The sequence below is a fragment of the Ranitomeya imitator genome, chromosome 3, assembly GCF_032444005.1.
Source record: "Ranitomeya imitator isolate aRanImi1 chromosome 3, aRanImi1.pri, whole genome shotgun sequence".
NCBI lineage: Eukaryota > Metazoa > Chordata > Amphibia > Anura > Dendrobatidae > Ranitomeya > Ranitomeya imitator.
The window spans coordinates 221,609,136-221,630,921 of NC_091284.1; the positions used below are offsets into that span (position 1 = coordinate 221,609,136).

The following is a 21,786-nucleotide window of genomic DNA, read 5'->3' on the forward strand; positions in this document are numbered from 1 at the left end:
CTGCAGCTACAATGTCAGGTAATGGGGCATACTCCACTCACACTTTCCTGTGAGACACCCCCTCTGGCATCGGGACCACTCCCCCCCCCAAAAGGCACATTAGTTACCGGCCCTATAAGACGACATACAGCGTATAAGACCACCCCAGACTTTAAAGAAGATTTTAACTGGAAAAGTTGGGGTGTTGTCTTATACGCCGGAAAATACGGTAGTTGAATATTTTGGGATTATTTTTACTCTCTCTGGCAATGAGTCTTTCTGTCTCAATCTTAGCTGCCTTGATTTGCCTTTTTCAGAATTTATTTAATTTTCTGTATTTATTTAATGCCTCATCACTACCTCCTTCCTTTAATTCTCTAAATGCTTTCTTTTTGTCACTTATTGCGCCCCTTACAGCTCTATTTAGCCATATTGGTTTCCTCCTATTTCTAGTATGTTTATTCCCATACGGTATATACTGTGCACAGGTCCTATCCAGGATGCTAATAAACGTCTCCCATTTTCTTTGTGTATTTTTAGGTCTCAGGATATCGTCCCAGTTAATTGCACTAAGATCATCTCTCATCCGTTGGAAATTTGCCCTCCTGAAGTTTAGTGTCCTTGTAACCCCTCTACTACACCTTATTAAAGGATACATGAAAACTTGTTATTTTGTGATCACTATTCTCCAAGTGACCCCCAACCCTTATATTTGCTATGCGGTCTGGCCTGTTGGTTAATATTAGGTCTAGCAGTGCCCCCCTTCTTGTTGGGTCCTGAACCAGTTGTGAAAGGTAGTTGTCTCTCATAGTTGTCAAAAACCGATTGCCTTTGCTGGAACAGCAGATTTCCATTCCCAAATCTATTTCAGCGTAGTTGAAGTCCCTCATAATAATGACTTCTCCTTGAGTCGCAGCTTCATCTATTTGCTTTATGAGGATATTCTCCGTTGCTTCCATTATTTTTGGATACTTATAACTAACCCCTCTCAGTAATTATTTTTTCCCCCTCCCCTTATCTCCACCCACATTAAATTCACCTATATTATCACGCAGGATGGGTTTTAAGGACGATTTTACATATAGACACACCCCTCCCCCTCGCTTATCCGTTCGGTCAATTCTGAACAGACTATAACCCTGCAAGTTAACAGCCTAGTCATGGCTCTTATCCAGCCATGTTTCAGATATCCCCACCATGTCATAATTATGCTCCAACACCATTAATTCTAATTTGTCCATTTTGTTGGCAAGACTTCTGGCATTACTATACATACACTTTATGTATCTCTCTGCAACTCTATTCTTTCTTAAATTATTAATTGATCTAACCCCAAAGTGGTTCCTTTTTTTCCCCCTTTTTTTTGTGTGTGTGTTAAAGTGGAGATAGCAGTGACCCTACCGAGGTAGGTTTGTGAGAATTTATATATATATTTTTTTCGTTGGAATAGAATGTGTATATACAACACGTTCACTGCAAGCTCACCAATAACCAGCCTACTAATGAAAGCAGCCGCAGCCTCATCCATCACTTGTCAGTCAATTGCACAATGGTCTTGACTGAGTTGTGTCCTCCTGAGAAACTGCCTTTGTCACTCCAACTATTCCCCTCCCAGCGCTCCTTGCGCCTGGTTGACCAACAGTCTTTATACTGTGTGACTTCAGGCAAAAGAGCCGTCAGTGAATCAAGAAAGATGGGCGCAGGCTGGTGAATAGAGCTGGAGTGACAGAGGTTTCATATCGAAATAGTAATTTGCATATCAATTCAAAACCAGATTTTTCTGCAACTGCGGAACTTGTCTTTGAAAAAGCTATATACATATTTAAATAATGTGTTGTGTCAATCCTGCTGACAGATTCTCTTTAACAGCATTCAGAGATGTGCTTCCCAGCAGCCATGTGGACCAGGGAACCTCAAGTCTGGAGAGGACTTCCTGACTTACAGAAGAATGCTGTGAATACTCTGACCTCTGAAGAGGTCAATCTATAGTAAATGGTGTACTTCTGTGATATTGACCTCAGACTTAATCATAAAGGTTACATTTCATTGTAATTCTACAATTAAATTGAGATGAATGGATATAGAAAATTGATAATTTATTATATATACGCCAATGGTGCACCTGTGAGACCAGTGGCAGGAACAAAACTATATTTAACTCTGGGTCTGTCTTAAATAGATAATCTAAATATCCAGGTAGTTCATACAGACCCAGAGTTAAATAATATAGTTTTGCTCCTGCCACTGGCCTCACAGGGGTACCAATAGCACCCACAAGATCAAACTGACCAAGGTATGGTGCAGAGAAGAAATTGGTACCAATTTGCGACTTTCAACCTCACCATATTGCTGGTCAGGAAACAGTTAAATTCATCACTCAGTCCACCAATTGTTACATTGCACATTTAAATGTCACTTCCTTTTGTACACAGATAGGTAAATCGCTCAGCACCATTTCAAGTCATCTACAACACTCTTAGGAGGTCTGGGGGAACACCACACTTACCCAAAGAGGTATTATCGGCAAAGCCTTGTGGAACTGAGGGAGTAGGCACAGCCAGTCCCTGTGTATCTGTGTTCTGAAATAAATACAATAATAATAAAAAATAATTAACAAATATGTAAATAAATAGTAATCTTTATTTTTATAGCGCATTAACATATTCCGCAGCGCTTTACAGCTTGCACACATTATTATCACTGTCCCCAATGGGGGTCACAATCTAAATTCCCTATCAGTTTGTCTTTGGGATGTGGGAGGAAACCAGAGTACCCGGAGGAAACCCACGCAAACACAGGGAGGACATACAAACTCCCTGCAGATGTTGTCCTTGGTGGGATTTGAACCCAGGACTCCAGCGCTGCAAGGCTGCAGTTCTAACCACTAAGCCACCGTGCTGCCCATGTATGTAGAATGCAATTCAAGCTATAAAAGGTCAGCCTGAGGATAGGACTTCAATATCAGAACAGCAGAGCTCTGACTCACCGCACTACTGCCCATCAGCTCATTGGTGAAAAAAAATAAAAAAATAAAAAGGATGAAGTTCACCTGTGATCTGTGCATTTTACAGTGGCTGTGCCTAGCACTGCAGCTCACTGCAGTCCCAAATGAATGTAACTATGCTGCAATGCTATGCTGGTTAGCATCAATGGGTATGTGGAGCTCGCTATGGCATTGCAACCTCCTCCTCAATCAGCTGATGGAGAGGTTGAATAGTCAGCACCCCCACCAATCAGATAGGCTATCAATACCAAAGTTCTGGACATGCTCAGTGTAAAAAAAAAAATGGAATCTGTTGCTGGATTCCGTCATTTGACGGACAGCAACGGATCCTGCACCCATAGGCTTCCATTCTAGCCAACGACGGACACCGCAGGATCCGTCACTGCACTTTTTGACGCAAACAAAAAAACGTTACATTGAACGTTTTTTCCAGACGACGGTCCGCCAAAACACGACGAATCCGTTGCACGACGGATGCGACGTGGGGCCATCCATCGCGATCCATCACTAATACAAGTCTATAGGGAAAAAACGGATCCTGCGGGCACATTTGCAGAATCCGTTTTTTTCCCAAAACGACGCATTGCAACGGACCTGAAAAGCCGGAAGTGTGAAGGTAGCTTAAAAGTGGCACTCGAGCTGAATGTAGTTTTTTTAGTACAGCGTAGACTAGAATAATGTAGAAGCTACTGTGTGCCAGTAAACCGAAAATCAGCAAATAAAGCATTTTTTTTTTCTTTTTTTTTTTTTTTTTTTTTTTAAAAGACTTTACGTGTTATCTAAAATATTACATTTCCATTGTTACATGAAAACTTGGATGATTTATTTGAGTAGATCATGATAATCCCCACGGTGAACAAAAAGTCTTTGGTGGAGACAATCAACGGACTCGGAAGCATTGAAGTTGCGAAGACAGAAGCAGAGATAGCATGGACTAGAATAATGGAGAGGCTCTTATGTATACCCCTTTTAGTTTATGTGCCATGGCAGAGTTGTCTGCATCATAATCCCTTGATCCCTAACGCAGACTAATTTTCCATGAATAGTCTCATTATAATGCTCTTGCTCCTATCTAATGGATCAGTGACAGGTCTGTTCCCCGATATTTGCAGCACTCAGATTATCTTATGTGATATATACAATTTCTTTATAGACCGAATGGCTTTCTGCATCATTGAAGTTCCATGAGATCACTTTTACCAGGGTAGGATCTGTTAAATTTGGCACAGTTTTCAGCATACGGGACCCTTTGCCGACAGCCTTAAAATTCTCTGCACCACCAGACAAAGCAATGCCGGGAGCATACGAGCATCCTTCAAATACAATGCTTTAGACATTACAGATGCCCAAACTGCATTTGAAGCAGGTGGTGGGGGTGAGAGAAGGTTGTGGTAACCCAACGGATGAATATATGCTTCCGTGTTTTGAAATTTGACCATTGCATATGTATGCCAGTCTTGATTGTCATACTGGAGCAAGACATGCCAACTCATTAAGCAGCATGCACCTCTTAATAAATTTGACAAATCTCCCATTTGCAAAAAAAAAAAAACACACACTAGTCAGGTAGCGTAGTACATTTTGCCTGTATGTTAGGCCACCTTTTGAGGTGTAAATTTTGAGGTTTTCAGCATTGCTAAGCTACAATTCCTTATGGCTAGGCGCTACCAACTTTTCAATGTTGCCGGGGTTAACCAGTGCAGATATAGAAAAGCCAAAAGTTGCAACATGTTTCTACAATATCTACAGATTTTTTGCAACATGTCTAAAAGTCTTACAACAGAATTCTGCAGAGAATGGTTTGAGGAATCGGGACCATATTCTTTTAGATCCAACAAACATGATCAGTATATTTACTTGGTGATATGTGGCCGTTATCTAAGCTTTTGTCAAAACAAAATCCAAGGAGAGAGTACATGAAAGCTATGAAATAGCCATTATTTCAAAAACGTTTCCATCACATATCTGGACCCCAAACTATTAGACATTTATGCTCCATCCTGTGCATACGATATACCTCAGGGATAGAAGCAAGTTTTGAGCATTCAAAAAGCTGTTGCTCACTCATAGCTTCCAAACCCGGTACTGCTCTCTATTTGCAGTGAGGTAGTGTTTGACACTTGAGCCTATGGTCAAAGTAGTCTTATTTTCATTTTGAGGAATGGAAAGTATAAAACAAAAACGTACACACCCCTGGAGAAAGATACTTACACTAGTAGAAAATTGAAGCATGGGTCTAACTCTGGGACCAGGGCGTGATTTCAAGGTTGCAGTGCCAGAGTCATCCAGGAATGCAAATGAATTGTGTATTTCATCTAGAAGATATGGAGAAAGTAATAATTTAGAAGATTTTTGGAGGCATTGAAAGATAAATACCGGTATATGTAAAACTACATAAAAAAAAACATATGTTTTTTGTTTTGTTATTCACTTGGTGGTGTTCATTTAAAAAAAAGTTTGTCCAGTGTAAAAATATATAATATATATATATATATATATATATATATTTTTATTAGTAACACATAACTTAATACATTTCATGTCTCAAAAGGTGCCTTGATCTTCAACTAGAAGCTCCAGAATATATTTTAGGTTTGTGCCTAAAAAAGGACTGCACAGTACTGTTCCCCATTTCAAACCACTGATTGGAGTCCTCCTATTTACATGCAGCTCCCTGTTGGTATGTCACCACCCCCAGACCAAGGCAATCGCCGAAATTCATGTCGGGGCTGGCACCATTCCAGGAGGGAAAGACTTACATCATGGTTATGTGCACGGATTATAATCTTTAATATAAGCAACTATGCTGTTTTCTAGCATATTATACATGTACACTTGTCATTGTTCATGTCATTTACAATTCTTGCATGTGCCCCAATTGTTTGTACATTGCATAACTAGCAATTAGGTCTATCCTGCTGGTATCTGCATCATTTTATTATTGCAAGTCCCTTCCCTGTCTATTAAAGAAGCACTCCCATTAAAAGTTTTATCCTCTTAATATATTGAAGTCATATTATATCGCACTGTGTACTTACAATTGCTCATTTTGCCTTTCTACCCAGCTAATTCTTATCTTTTCCATTAGGTCTATGGTTTATTTATTTTATATTAGCTCGCTGGTTATTTCCAAAGCTAAAAGGTACCGTCACACTAAGCGACACTGCAGCGATACCGACAATGATCCGGATCGCTGCAGCATCGCTGTTTGGTCGCTGGAGAGCTGTCACACAGACAGCTCTCCAGCGACCAACGATGCCGGTAACCAGGGTAAACATCGGGTTACTAAGCGCAGGGCCGCGCTTAGTAACCCGATGTTTACCCTGGTTACCATCGTTAACCCCTTAAGCCCCGAGGGTGGTTTGCACGTTAATGACCGGGCCAATTTTTACAATTCTGACCACTGTCCCTTTATGAGGTTATAACTCTGGAACGCTTCAACGGATCTTGGCGATTCTGACATTGTTTTCTCGTGACATATTGTACTTCATTTTAGTAGTAACATTTATTCGATATAACTTGCGTTTATTTGTGAAAAAAACGGAAATTTGGCGAAAATTTAGAAAGTTTCGCAATTTTCCAACTTTAAATTTTTATGCCCTTAAATCACAGAGATATCTCACGCAAAATACTTAATAAGTAACATTTCCCACATGTCTACTTTACATCAGCACAATTTTGGAACCAAAATTTTTTTTTGTTAGGGAGTTATAAGGGTTAAAAGTTGACCAGCAATTTCTCATTTTTACAACACCATTTTTTTTTAGGGACCACATCTCATTTGATGTCATTTTGAGGGGTCTATATGATAGAAAATACCCAAGTGTGAGACCATTCTAAAAACTGCACCCCTCAAGGTGCTCAAAACCACATTCAAGAAGTTTATTAACCCTTCAGGGGTTTCACAGGAATTTTTGGAATGTTTAAATAAGAATGAATATTTAACTTTTTTTCACACAAAATTTATTTCAGCTCCAATTTGTTTTATTTTACCAAGGGTAACAGGATAAAATGGATGCCAAACATTGTTGTACAATCTGTACTGAGTACGCTGATAGCCCATATGTGGGAGTAAACCACTGTTTGGGCGCATGGCAGAGCTCGGAAGGGAAGGAGCGCCATTTGACTTTTAAATGCAAAATTGACAGGAATTGAGATGGGACACCATGTTGCGTTTGGAGAGCCACTGATGTGCCTAAACATTGAAACCCCCCCACAAGTGACACCATTTTGGAAAGTAGACACCCTAAGGAACTTATCTAGATGTGTGGTGACCACTTTGACCCACCAATTGCTTCACAGAAGTTTATAATGCAGAGCCGTAAAAATAAAAAATCATATTTTTTCACAAAAATTATCTTTTCGCCCCCAATTTTTTATTTTCCCAAGAGTAAGAGAAGAAATTGGACCTCAAAAATTGTTGGCCAATTTGTCCTGAGTACGCTGATACCCCATATATGGGTGTAAACCATTGTTTGGGCGTATGGCAGAGCTCGGAAGGGAAGGAGCGCCATTTGACTTTTCAATGCAAAATTGACTGGAATTGAGATGGGACGCCATGTTGCGTTTGGAGAGCCCCTGATGTGCCTAAACATTGGAACCCCTCACAAGTGACACCATTTTGAAAAGTAGACCCCTTAAGGAACTTATCTAGATGTGTGGTGAGCACTTTGACCCAACAAGTGCTTCACAGAAGTTTATAATGCAGAGCCGTAAAAATAAAAAATCTTATTTTTTCACAAAAATGATCTTTTCGCCCCCAATTTTTTATTTTCCCAAGGCTAAGAGAAGAAATTAGACCACAAAAGTTGTTGTGCAATTTGTCCTGAGTGCGACGATACCCCATATGTGGGGGTAAACCACTTTTTGGGTGCATAGCAGAGCTCGGAAGGGAAGGAGCGCCATTTGACTTTTCAATGCAAAATTGACTGGAATTAAGTTGGGACGCCATGTTGGTTTGGAGAGCCCCTGATGTGCCTAAACATTAAAACCCCCCACAAGTGACACCATTTTGGAAACTAGACCCCATAAGGAACTTATCTAGATGTGTTTTGAGAGCTTTGAACCCCCAAATGTTTCACTACAGTTTATAACGCAGAGCCGTTAAAATAATTTTTTTTTTTTTTTTCGCAAAAATTATTTTTTAGCCCCCAGTTTTGTATTTTCACAAGGGTAACATAATAAATTGGACCCCAAAAGTTGATGTCCAATTTGTCCTGAGTACGCTGATACCCCATATGTGGGGGGGAACCACTGTTTGGGCGCATGGCAGAGCTCGGAAGGGAAGGAGCGCCATTTGGAATGCAGACTTAGATGGATTGGTCTGCAGGAGTCACGTTGCATTTGCAGAGCCCCTGATGTACCCAAACAGTACAAACCCCCCACAAGTGACCCCATATTAGAAACTAGACCTCCCAAGGAACTTATCTAGATGTGTTGTGAGAACTTTGAACCCCTAAGTGTTTCACTACAGTTTATAACGCAGAGCCGTGAAAATAAAAATTCTTTTTTTTTTTTCACAAAAATGATTTTTTAGCCCCCAGCTTTGTATTTTTACAAGGGTAACAGAATAAATTGGACCCCAAAAGTTGTTGTTCAATTTGTCCTGAGTACGCTGATACCCCGTATGTGGGGGGGAACCACTGTTTGGGCGCATGGCAGAGCTCGGAAGGGAAGGAGCGCCATTTGGAATGCAGACTTAGATGGATTGGTCTGCAGGCGTCACGTTGCATTTGCAGAGCCCCTGATGTACCCAAACAGTAGAAACCACCCACAAGTGACCCCATATTGAAACTAGACCTCCCATGGAACTTATCTAGATGTGTTGTGAAAACTTTGAACCCCCAAGTGTTTCACTACAGTTTACAACGCAGAGCCGTGAAAATAAAAAATCCTTTTTTTTCCCACAAAAATGATTTTTAGCCCCCCAAATTTTTATTTTCCCAAGGATAACAAGAGAACTTGGACCCAAAAAGTTGTTGTCCAATTTGTCTCGAGTACGATGATACCCCATATGTTGGGGTAAACCCCTGTTTGGGCGCACGGGAGAGCTCGGAAGTGAAGGAGCACTGTTTTACTTTTTCAATGCAGAATTGGCTGGAATTGAGATCGGACGCCATGTCGCGTTTGGAGAGCCCCTGATGTGTCTAAACAGTGGAAACCCCCAATTATAACTGAAACCCTAATCCAAACGCACCCCTAACCCTAATCCCAACTGTAACCCTAACCACACACCTAACCCTGACACACCCCTAATTCTAATCCCAACCCTAATCCCAACCGTAAATGTAATACAAACCCTAACCCTAACCCTAGCCCTAACCCTAGCCCTAACCCTAACCCTAATGGGAAAATGGAAATAAATACATTTTTTTTAATTTTATTATTTTTCCCTAAGGCTAGGTTCACATTGCATTAGGGAAATCCGTTTAGCACTAGCGGATTGCGCTAACGCAATGTCTTTTTAGGTGTCGTGTTTAGTGGTCGCGTTAACGTCCCCGCTCTGGAAGATCGGGGATCGGACCTCGGGCGCGCCGCGGACGCTGCAAGCAGCGTCTGAGGCGCGCCACAAAAGAACGGCACCTTGCTAGCGCGAGCCGAAAATGGCACGCTCTAGCGATGCGCTACACCCGAAAATCACATTGCTGTCAATGGTTGTGCTAACGGACCCGTTGCACGGCGTTAATTGTGACATTTTCGCCGTGCAACGCTGTCCGTTAGCGTTAACCCATTAACGCAATGTGAACCTAGCCTAACTAAGGGGGTGATGAAGGGGGGTTTGATTTACTTTTATAGCGAGTTTTTCATATCGGATTTTTATGATTGGCAGCCGTCACACACTAAAAGACGCTTTTTATAGCAAAAAAGTTTTTGCGTCTCCACATTTTGAGACCTATAATTTTTCCATATTTTGGTCCACAGAGTCATGTGAGGTCTTGTTTTTTGCGGGACGAGTTGACGTTTTTATCGGTTACATTTTCGGACATGTGACAGTTTTTGATCGCTTTTTATTCCGATTTTTTGTGAGGCAGAATGACCAAAAACCAGCTATTCATGAATTTCTTTTGGGGGAGGCGTTTATACCGTTCCGCGTTTGGTAAAATTGATGAAGCAGTTTTATTCTTCGGGTCAGTACGATTACAGCGATACCTCATTTATATCATTTTTTTATGTTTTGGCGCTTTTATACGATAAAAGCTATTTTATAGAAAAAATAATTATTTTGGCATCGCTTTATTCTCAGGACTATAACTTTTTTATTTTTTTGGTTATGATGCTATATGGTGGCTCGTTTTTTGCGGGACAAGATGACGTTTTCAGAGGTACCATGGTTATTTATATCCGTCTTTTTGATCGCGTGTTATTCCACTTTTTGTTCAGCGTTATGATAATAAAGCGTTGTTTTTTGGCTCGTTTTTTTTTTTTTTTTCTTACGGTGTTCACTGAAGGGGTTAACTAGTGGGCCAGTTTTATAGGTCGGGTCGTTACGGACGCGGCGATACTAAATATGTGTACTTTTATTGTTTTTTTTGTTTTTTTTTTATGTAAAGAAATGTATTTATGGGAATAATATTTTTTTTTTTTCTGCTTTATTTAGGATTTTTTTTTTTATTTTTTTTTACAAGTGTGGAAATTTTTTTTTTTACTTTTTCACTTTGTCCCAGGGGGGGACATCACAGATCACCGATCTGACAGTGTGCACAGCACTCTGTTAGATCGGTGATCTTACATACAGCCGGGCAGGATTAGAGCTGCAGCTGCAGCCTGATCCTGACCCGGAAGTGCTCCCTGCAGGACCCGGATGCAGCCCGGCGGCCATTTTGGATCCGGGGACTGCAGGGAGAAGACGCTCGGTACACGGTGAGCACATCACCGTGTACCGATCGTCTCAGGGAAGCCCGCAGGGAGCCCCCTCCCTGCGCGATGCTTCCCTGCACCGCCGGCACACCGCGATCATCTTTGATCGCGGTGTGCCGGGGGTTAATGTGCCGGGAGCGGTCCGTGACCGCTCCTGGCACATAGTGCCGGATGTCAGCTGCGATAGGCAGCTGACACCCGGCCGCGATCGGCCGCGCTCCCCCCGTGAGCGCGGCCGATCGCATATGACGTACTATCCCGTCCATGGGAATTAAGTCCCAGGTCACCTGGACGGGATAGTACGTCATATGGGATTAAGGGGTTAAAGTAAAAAAAAAAAAAACAACCACTACATACTTACCTACCGCGGTCTGTCCCCGGCGCTCTGCTTTCCTCTGCACTGTCAGCGCCGGGCAGCTGGAAAGCAGAGCGGTGACGTCACCACTCTGCTTTCCGGCCGTTGTGCTCACAACCAGTGCAGGAGGAGTGCAGAGAAGCTGAGCGCCGGGGACAGACAGCGGTAGGTAAGTATGTAGTGTTTGTTTTTTTACTTTAACGATGGTAACCAGGGTAAACATCGGGTTACTAAGCGCGGCCCTGTGCTTAGTAACCCGATGTTTACCCTGGTTACCAGCGAAGACATCGCTGAATCGGCGTCACACACGCCGATTCAGCGATGTCAGCGGGAGATCCAGCGACGAAACATAGTTCTGGACTTTCTTCCCCGACCAGCGATATCACAGCAGGGGCCTGATCGCTGCTGCCTGTCACACTGGACGATATCGCTAGCCAGGACGCTGCAATGTCACAGATCGCTAGCGATATCGTCTAGTGTGACGGTACCTTAAGTCTTTGCTCATTTCAACCAGCCTCCTTTCCAGTCATACATCAAATAGAACCAACAAGCAGCTCTATAGTATATGCATATGAAGAAATAAATATGGTTTGGGGGGGGGGGGGGGGGAAGGACTATATAATTTTATTTACTTTTTTTAAAGATAAAAATCACAGTGGCGTTAAACTCAAAACGGTTTGTGTTAAAAGCCGCTGGCAACCCGGCAGATGAAGTGTGCAACTCTGCCCCGAAAACGTGGTTGCCTAAATTGTCCGTTGGTCTAAATGGAAGTCCAATCTTCAAATATAGTCCAGAAATAGGGAGCGTCCTCCCATTCACAGCAAATTCCCCCTTGCTCGTGTCTAGGAGCTACGGCCGTCAGCGGGGGGCGTGATTAGTGGGCGGGGGCGTGGTTAGCGGTGAAATCACCTGCCAGTGTTTGACGGACATGCACAAGGGGCCAATCCCGACATGTTTTGAGGGACCCATCCCTCCTTTTCAAGGTATGGCTCCAGTGCTACCTCTGTCTTCTTATAACCACGCTCCCTCACATCGCCTTTCATTGGTCTGCTGGTTCACTATGCAGATACCAACTATAAAACAGACTGTTACACTATGAACTTTATACAATGTAATTTCACAACACAATTGATTCTGCATTACTGCTGTTCTACATATTGAAATTAAAATAGATGAATGGATTAAATTAAAGATACCTAAATAAATATATATAGAAAACAGAAAAAAAAAACTGAAAAACAAGAGGAAGAAACAATCCCCATCGTATAGGGCCAATGAAAATATAAAATGTTATACGAGGCTGCAAATTCATTGCTGCACTATTTTAAAAACCCTATTAAAACAAAAAAAAAAACAAAAAAAAAAAACAAAATTTATATATATATATATATATATATATATATATATATATATATATATATATATTAATCCAACATTAAAATATGTGCAATGGTAATTATGCTTCTAAAACCCACACAGATTTAAAAATACATTTTTTTAGATTATCCTACTCCAACTCGATATAACACTTTTGGTTTTTATTTCTTTTATTTCACTTTCTACCGTTTCCCTCCCTATGATTGCAAACGCCTGTATCATGACTGCGAATCGAAAGTGATTAAAATGAAAAAGAAAATCATAATAAACCCTCTTTGAACGTGCTTGCAGGGCATAAAGTTCAATCTCATGATTTAATCCCTTGGGAACCAAGCCATCTAGTGTGAAAATCCACTTAGATTCGACTTTTGACAATTTTCAAAAAAATCCCCTCTTGGATTACTCCGGACAGTTTGGATACCAAATGATGTTCCAATACATGACCGACCATGTTTTATCTGCGTAATGGCGTGTCCCATGAATCCTTTTATATTGTTGTCTAAGTGTTCCTTCACCATCTCCAAGTCAACAAGGAGAAAAACAGGAGCTTTCAATGTTTGTATAAAAAAATTGATATACAAAAGTTTATTTGAAAAAAAAAAAAAAAAAAAAAATCAGCCATAAAACACACATATACATACAATCATAGTCCACGCCCCTTGAAACAATTTACGTGACTCAGATAAGTAGCTTGTTTTAGTTTCTATAGCTTGCTGCCACAAACAAGCAATAGATTTGATACTACATGTGGCACAGCGGTACCAGGAGAACTTGGTGAATGCATATATCTATTGGACTGTACCACAGCTTGCTATGAAACTATTTCTATTCCTTTGGCTCACAATTTACTAAAGAGTAGATCTGGATGTTAGTTTGACATTAGAGGACAATATATACATAGTCATTTTTGGATTTGCTCTTTTTCTTAGTCATACTAATGACAGTTACAGCATAAGCCTTTAATATGAGGGCAATTTGTAGGCCTTTGAATGGACACTGTTTGGTAAACTCCCAATAAACTCTAGTGAGTACTAGAGGGTTTATTACTATTTTCTATCTTAATGTTTATACAACACAATGCACCAAGAATATCCAAAAAATTATATAATAGTATATACCAATAAATATTAGTAAAACCCTAATGGTGCACTGTGCAGAAAGTAGTGACCAAACACTAGGAAGAAGAACCAACCACAACATAAACACGGACAGCCAAAGAAGTGTACCCACACAGAGAATTATTAGAAAATATAAGCCTTTATTTATAGTGGCAACGGCACAATGTTAAAAAAGGTAATAGTACGCGAGTATTACAGGACAATAAAAATTCTTTAAAATATATAGAATATTAATCAGGGCTGGCTCCAGGTTTTCGAGGGCCCCGGGCGAAAGAGTCTCAGTGGGCCCCCCACCTTTAACACATACCCAGATTTATGATGCACAGATACGGCAGAGATATGTATAGTACAATGCCAGATTTCACTTCTTACATGAGTGACAGCTATTGTAAATTCTGCAGTGTATATATACAGGACAGGAGGAGTGGTACTGTGCAGTGTATATATACAGGAGGAAAGGTGCTGTGCAGTGTATATATACAGGAGGAAAGGTACTGTGCAGTGTATATATACGGGAGAGAGGTGCTGTGCAGTGTATATATACGGGAGAGAGGTGCTGTGCAGTGTATATATACAGGGGTAGAGGTGCTGTGCAGTGTATATATACAGGGGGAGAGGTGCTGTGCAGTGTATATATACAGGGGGAGAGGTGCTGTACAGTGTCGTGAGCAGGGCGTTGTTGTATCAGAAAATCTTTTCTGTTTTGAGTTTTTCTATGAAACAAAGACTTTTCTACATAAACAACGTTGTTTGGTTTTGCGGCCCCAACAGATCTGTGCTACAAAGTAACAGGTGGCTCGGGCATTAATGAGGGACCTGATGCTGAATCCTTTCCACAAACCCTAATGACCCAATTAGTGCCCCGTCATTAGAACCTCATTAAACACCTCCCTGTCCTGAGTAGTCATGTACAGTATGGGGGGATCCTGCAGCCCACCCCCTGACTGCTCCATACCATACACTGCCCTCTGTCGCGCTCACTATTATCCTGTGCATTTCTCCTTCATCGTTACCCCATGTTACACTTGTCACCCCCCACTACAGAGTAGCAGGGCAGCCAATGTCACCTCGTCCCGGATCCTAATGGCAGCAGGAAATGTCTGCTCTTCTATTGGGTTGGAACCTGATTTAATCAAGGAATAATGTGGATTTGTTGCCGGTGGCTGCACGGGAAGGTTTAAGTGATGCCATGTCCTTGGTGGGAGCAGTGGCAGCTGCTGGGACCTGAACAGAGACAACCAATGTTGCTGTGACTGCACAGTGTGATGTGGAGGAGAGAAGCTGAGACTCCGGAGCAGAAATCACCCACATGCCAGCACTGGGCAGAGTCCCTCCAGTCACCAGCCTGTGGCCACGGGGCCCCAACGTACAGCCCACAGCTCAGTTTTATCCATGGCAGCAGCTCCCCTTCCTCCTGGCATTTGGTTAACCCCATTTATGCGGGTCGGATTGTTATCTTTAAGGTTCAGCAATAACCTTCATACAGATGGGAAAGGGTTAAGCTTCTTCCTACCCCACTGGTGCAGGTTTGGTGCAGCATGCATGTATTCTGGGAGAGCTGGGTGGCTGCAGGTTGCAGGCTGCACCCCACCAGCTGCTCCTCCAGACATCACCCACATTTTTAGGCAGCGGAGACAGACAGCAGCAGACTGAGCCACAAGTCCATCTGCAACCACTGCTGGATACCTTTGCACTCACTCAGTCACAGTGGTAGGAGCTCAGGAATCTACCTGATAAACTTCAGCACTGCAGCCAGCCAGGGGCCAGAGCAGGAGAAAGTGCTCTCTCCACCCACAATGTCACACTGGCTGCCTTCTCTTAACCCCTATGTGTGCCTGCCTGGCTGCACTGACTGAGTGAGAAGATGCTTGTGTCAGAGCTGGCACATAGGGGTTAAGAGAACGCAGCCAGCAGTGACTTTGTGGGCGGAGAGAGCATGTTCTCCTGCTCTGCTCTCCCAGCTGTATCTATGACAGCGTGAGTGGGCCCCCCCTCTCCCCAGGGCCCCGGCATTTGCCCAGGTGCGCCGGGTGCTGACGCCGACCCTGATATTAATAAGTGACCTCTGGAAAATTATTAATGGATATAAATATATTTTGTCACATGTGGTTACAGCCAAAAAAAAATTATTAAAACAATAATAGAAAGATGTAAAGTGCGCTGCAGTAAAATGTCAAAAATATAAAGATATTAAAAAATATATAGGTGCAAAACAGTATATGCACTCAAAATATGTGTGCAACCGCAAATATTTGATAACAACAAAGTGCAAAAAGTGCTAGATAAGTCACAGTAACAAAAACCCTATTTAGGGCACAGAATATGTGTAACCACAAGGGGTTAATAGCATCAAAGTGCAAGGAGTGCTAAAACAAATATATAAGGATATCAGCGGGGCATAGAGTGTACCACAATAGGGTAACACAATAAAGTAAGTGGGCGGCACCACAAAAGTGCAATGTGCAGTGTGCAAATAAAGCGCAAGCCACAAGCTCACAGAAAATAATATGACTCCACAAAAATACCTATGTTCCAGAGGTTACAGGGTCCCGTTATCACGCACCCCGACGCGTGTTTCGGATGCTCGTCGAAGGACGGGGTGCGCGATAACGGGACCCTGTAACCTCTGGAACATAGGTATTTTTGTGGAGTCATATTATTTTCTGTGAGCTTGTGGCTTGCGCTTTATTTGCACACTGCACATTGCACTTTTGTGGTGCCGCCCACTTACTTTATTGTGTTACCCTATTGTGGTACACTCTATGCCCCGCTGATATCCTTATATATTTGTTTTAGCACTCCTTGCACTTTGATGCTATTAACCCCATGTGGTTACACATATTCTGTGCCCTAAATAGGGTTTTTGTTACTGTGACTTATCTAGCACTTTTTGCACTTTGTTGTTATCAAATATTTGCGGTTGCACACATATTTTGAGTGCATATACTGTTTTGCACCTATATATTTTTATATTTTTGACATTTTACTGCAGCGCACTTTACATCTTTCTATTATTGTTTTAATGATTTTTTTGGCTGTAACCACATGTGACAAAATATATTTATATCCATTAATAATTTTCCAGAGGTCACTTAATATCCTATATATTATTTTAAAGAATTTTTCTTGTCCTGTAATACTCGCGTACTATTACCTTTTTTAACATTGTGCCGTTGCCACTATAAATAAAGGCTTATATTTTCTAATAATTCTCTGTGTGGGTACACTTCTTTGGCTGTCCGTGTTTAAGTTGTGGTTGGTTCTATTTTCTATCTTAGGAGAGGCTATTTATATAATTTTTATAGCCAAAGGAATTAACCATTTGTGTGCATGGTGGTGGGTCTTGGGTAGCTGACAGGGCCTTCAGGGATAGAAGGGACAGCCGTCGCGGAGTGGGGGCGCCAACCTCCACTGTCAGGAAGGTACAGCGCGTGTAGGACTTTATTAGGGCCACATTAGGTTTGTGTACCATTATCTTTAATCTGGTACCTTCCAGATTTGTACCCGTGTACCAATACCCAATTTCAGTTTTGTGATGGTAATTTATGTATTTGTCAAGTGTTGATCATTTGGTCTTTTTAAATATTTATGAATAAAAAATGCTTTTAGGGTTTTGTTTTTCTGTGGTTTAGTTTATTTCCAATATACCCTAATTACCATTTAGGTTGGTTTCTCGACTTCATTTAGACCAACTGACATTTGGGCAACCAGCTTTTCGGGCACTCAAAAGTAAATGTCATCCCCTAGACTATTTTGGGATAGTAGTTATATTGCTTTCTGCTACTAGCACGGCAGCCTAATTTAACATAGTAACATAGTAACATAGTTAGTAAGGCCGAAAAAATACATTTGTCCATCCAGTTCAGCCTATATTCCATCATAATAAATCCCCAGATCTACGTCCTTCTACAGAACCTAATTGTATGATACAATATTGTTCTGCTCCAGGAAGACATCCAGGCCTCTCTTGAACCCCTCGACTGAGTTCGCCATCACCACCTCCTCAGGCAAGAAATTCCAGATTCTCACTGCCCTAACAGTAAAGAATCCTCTTCTATGTTGGTGGAAAAACCTTCTCTCCTCCAGACGCAAAGAATGCCCCCTTGTGCCCGTCACCTTCCTTGGTATAAACAGATCCTCAGCGAGATATTTGTATTGTCCCCTTATATACTTATACATGGTTATTAGATCGCCCCTCAGTCGTCTTTTTTCTAGACTAAATAATCCTAATTTCGCTAATCTATCTGGGTATTGTAGTTCTCCCATCCCCTTTATTAATTTTGTTGCCCTCCTTTGTACTCTCTCTAGTTCCATTATATCCTTCCTGAGCACCGGTGCCCAAAACTGGACACAGTACTCCATGTGCGGTCTAACTAGGGATTTGTACAGAGGCAGTATAATGCTCTCATCATGTGTATCCAGACCTCTCTTAATGCACCCCATGATCCTGTTTGCCTTGGCAGCTGCTGCCTGGCACTGGCTGCTCCAGGTAAGTTTATCATTAACTAGGATCCCCAAGTCCTTCTCCCTGTCAGATTTACCCAGTGGTTTCCCATTCAGTGTGTAATGGTGACATTGATTCCTTCTTCCCATGTGTATAACCTTACATTTATCATTGTTAAACCTCATCTGCCACCTTTCAGCCCAAGTTTCCAACTTATCCAGATCCATCTGTAGCAGAATACTATCTTCTCTTGTATTAACTGCTTTACATAGTTTTGTATCATCTGCAAATATCGATATTTTACTGTGTAAACCTTCTACCAGATCATTAATGAATATGTTGAAGAGAACAGGTCCCAATACTGACCCCTGCGGTACCCCACTGGTCACAGCGACCCAGTTAGAGACTATACCATTTATAACCACCCTCTGCTTTCTATCACTAAGCCAGTTACTAACCCATTTACACACAATTTCCCCCAGACCAAGCATTCTCATTTTGTGTACCAACCTCTTGTGCGGCACGGTATCAAACGCTTTGGAAAAATCGAGATATACCACGTCCAATGACTCACCGTGGTCCAGCCTATAGCTTACCTCTTCATAAAAACTGATTAGATTGGTTTGACAGGAGCGATTTCTCATAAACCCATGCTGATATGGAGTTAAACAGTTATTCTCATTGAGATAATCCAGAATAACATCCCTCAAAAACCCTTCAAATATTTTACCAACAATAGAGGTTAGACTTACTGGCCTATAATTTCCAGGTTCACTTTTAGAGCCCTTTTTGAATATTGGCACCATATTTGCTATGCGCCAATCCTGCGGAACAGACCCTGTCGCTATAGAGTCCCTAAAAATAAGAAATAATGGTTTATCTATTACATTACTTAGTTCTCTTAGTACTCGTGGGTGTATGCCATCCGGACCCGGAGATTTATCTATTTTAATCTTATTTAGCCGGTTTCGCACCTCTTCTTGGGTTAGATTGGTGACCCTTAATATAGGGTTTTCATTGTTTCTTGGGATTTCACCTAGCATTTCATTTTCCACTGTGAATACCGTGGAGAAGAAGGTGTTTAATATGTTAGCTTTTTCCTTGTCATCTACAACCATTCTTTCCTCACTATTTTTTAAGGGGCCTACATTTTCAGTTTTTATTCTTTTACTATTGATATAGTTGAAGAACAGTTTGGGATTAGTTTTACTCTCCTTAGCAATGTGCTTCTCTGTTTCCTTTTTGGCAGCTTTAATTAGTTTTTTAGATAAAGTATTTTTCTCCCTATAGTTTTTTAGAGCTTCAATGGTGCCATCCTGCTTTAGTAGTGCAAATGCTTTCTTTTTACTGTTAATTGCCTGTCTTACTTCTTTGTTTAGCCACATTGGGTTTTTCCTATTTCTAGTCCTTTTATTCCCACAAGGTATAAACCGCTTACACTGCCTATTTAGGATGTTCTTAAACATTTCCCATTTATTATCTGTATTCTTATTTCTGAGGATATTGTCCCAGTCTACCAGATTAAGGGCATCTCTAAGCTGGTCAAACTTTGCCTTCCTAAAGTTCAGTGTTTTTGTGACTCCCTGCCAAGTCCCCCTAGTGAAAGACAGGTGAAACTGTACAATATTGTGGTCGCTATTTCCTAATTTATTTTTTTATAATGGTTTTCTACCACACCTAATTAGTATTGGTCAAGTCTGATCAGAAAATAAGTTAATCCTTCAGCTATAAAATGCTGTTGGTTGGTCCTTTTCTGGTTTGTGCTGGAGAGTAAGAGCAAAGAAATTAAAAGTAATTATATAATATACTGTCTCACACAAGCCCCTAATACACAGCATTCCATATTATATTCTAAATCACACCAGAGATGTTTGACCGGTCTCTGATGACTTCCATTGAAGGAGAACTCCCCACCTCTCATGGCATTCTGTTCCACTCGATTATCCTCACTGTCAAAAAGTTTTTCTAATATCTAATCTGTTTAATTCCATTGCTTCTAGCCTTTCCTTGTGAAAATGAGAATAAAGCTGATCTCTCTACAGTATGACAGCCCTTGAGATACTGGTCTCTTTGAACTTGCTCCATTTTCTCCATGTTGTCATGATCCAGACCGGGTTTTGAGTCCTGTATTCCCTTTTTCCGGTCTGGTCATGCCAGGGGTTAATTTTCTCAGCCTCAGTCTGGTCTCAGATTTGCCATTTATCTCCGCTGTGTCCTGTAGACTATGTCAGTTATAGTTTCTGCCTACGGCGTGCGTAGCTGACTCAGTTTGGCCTCATTTGTCCTGCTGCTTGCTTACTGCACTTGTGTCTGCTCCCCCCCCCCCTTCTTCCCTTCCCAACTCAGTGTTCCCCTTTCGTGTACTGACTCTCTGGTTTTGACTTGGGTTAGACCCTGACCTGTGGTTTTGTCTCTTGTCTTTGGCATATCTGCTCCTGACCGGTACTGACTTATTTGGCTTGTTGTTAACTCTGTTTGCTTATTTCTTTTGTACTGCGCTACAGTCTTATATCAACCCAACTTGTTTTGACTATTCTGCTGCTATCTGGATGTGGCCTCGCACCTGCATTGAAGGTCTGGTCTTGCTGTGTGCAGTCCTTCCTCCACTTTTACTGTCTACTAGTGTTGAGCATTCCGATACCGCAAGTATCGGGTATCGGCCGATACTTGCGGTATCGGAATTCCGATACCGAGATACGATATTTTTGTGGTATCGGGTATCGGTATCGGAGGTGTAAAATAAAGAATTAAAATAAAAAATATTGTTATATTCACCTCTCCGGTGGCCCCTGGAACATCACCGCGAGTCACCGGCGTCCGGCAGGCTTCTTTGTTCAAAATGAGCGCCTTTAGGACCTGCGGAATGACGTCGCGGCTTCTGATTGGTCGCGTGGCGGTCACATGGGCGGCACGCGACCAATCAGAAGCCGCGACGTCATTCCTCAGATAAATTCCTAGAATGAGCGCCCTTTAGGACCTGTGGAATGACGTCGTGGCTTCTGATTGGTCGCGTGGCGGTCACATGGGCGGCACGCGACCAATCAGAAGCCGCGATGTCATTCCGCAGGTCCTAAAGGCGCTCATTTTGAACAAAGAAGCCTGCCGGACGCCGGTTCCTCGCGGTGATGTTCCAGGGGCCGCAGGAGAGGTGAATATAACAATATTTTTTATTTTAATTCTTTATTTTACACCTCACTATGGATCCCAGGGCCTGAAGGAGAGTTTCCTCTCCTTCAGACCCTGGGATCCATCAGGATACCTTCCGATACTTGATGTCCCATTGACTTGTATTGGTATCGGATATCGGTATCGGCGATATCCGATACTTTTCGGGTATCGGCCGATACTATCCGATACCGATACTTTCAAGTATCGGACGGTATCGTTCAACACTACTTTCTACATATCCCCCAAATCCTTTTTTATTTTATCCTTTTGACGTCTCTTGCAGACCTTAATTCATTATCAGCTTTAGCTGATAAACCTTTCTTTATTCCTTTTTAGACTGTGTTCAAGTTCTGTGTTCAACCATCCTGGTTTCCGTAAATGCTTTCTCTTCTTCCCTATTTTAGGAATGGTTAACGATTGTGCTTTAAGAATCCCATTTTTTTTTTTTTTTTTTTTTTTTTTTTTAATTTCCCATCCTTTCCGG

At 41.7% G+C, this 21,786-nt stretch overlaps 1 protein-coding gene across 1 annotated transcript in view; it reads right to left on the reverse strand.

The window, feature by feature from the left end:
* Positions 1–21,786, reverse strand: part of LOC138669578 (uncharacterized protein C6orf132 homolog) — a 78,042-nt gene that overhangs the window by 11,453 nt on the left and 44,803 nt on the right. The window contains exons 2-3 of the mRNA XM_069756155.1: positions 5,195–5,298; positions 2,486–2,558 (exon numbers count right to left, since the gene is read on the reverse strand). Coding sequence (XP_069612256.1) covers positions 2,486–2,558; positions 5,195–5,298 — 177 coding nt within the window. The remainder of the gene's footprint in view (positions 1–2,485; positions 2,559–5,194; positions 5,299–21,786) is intronic.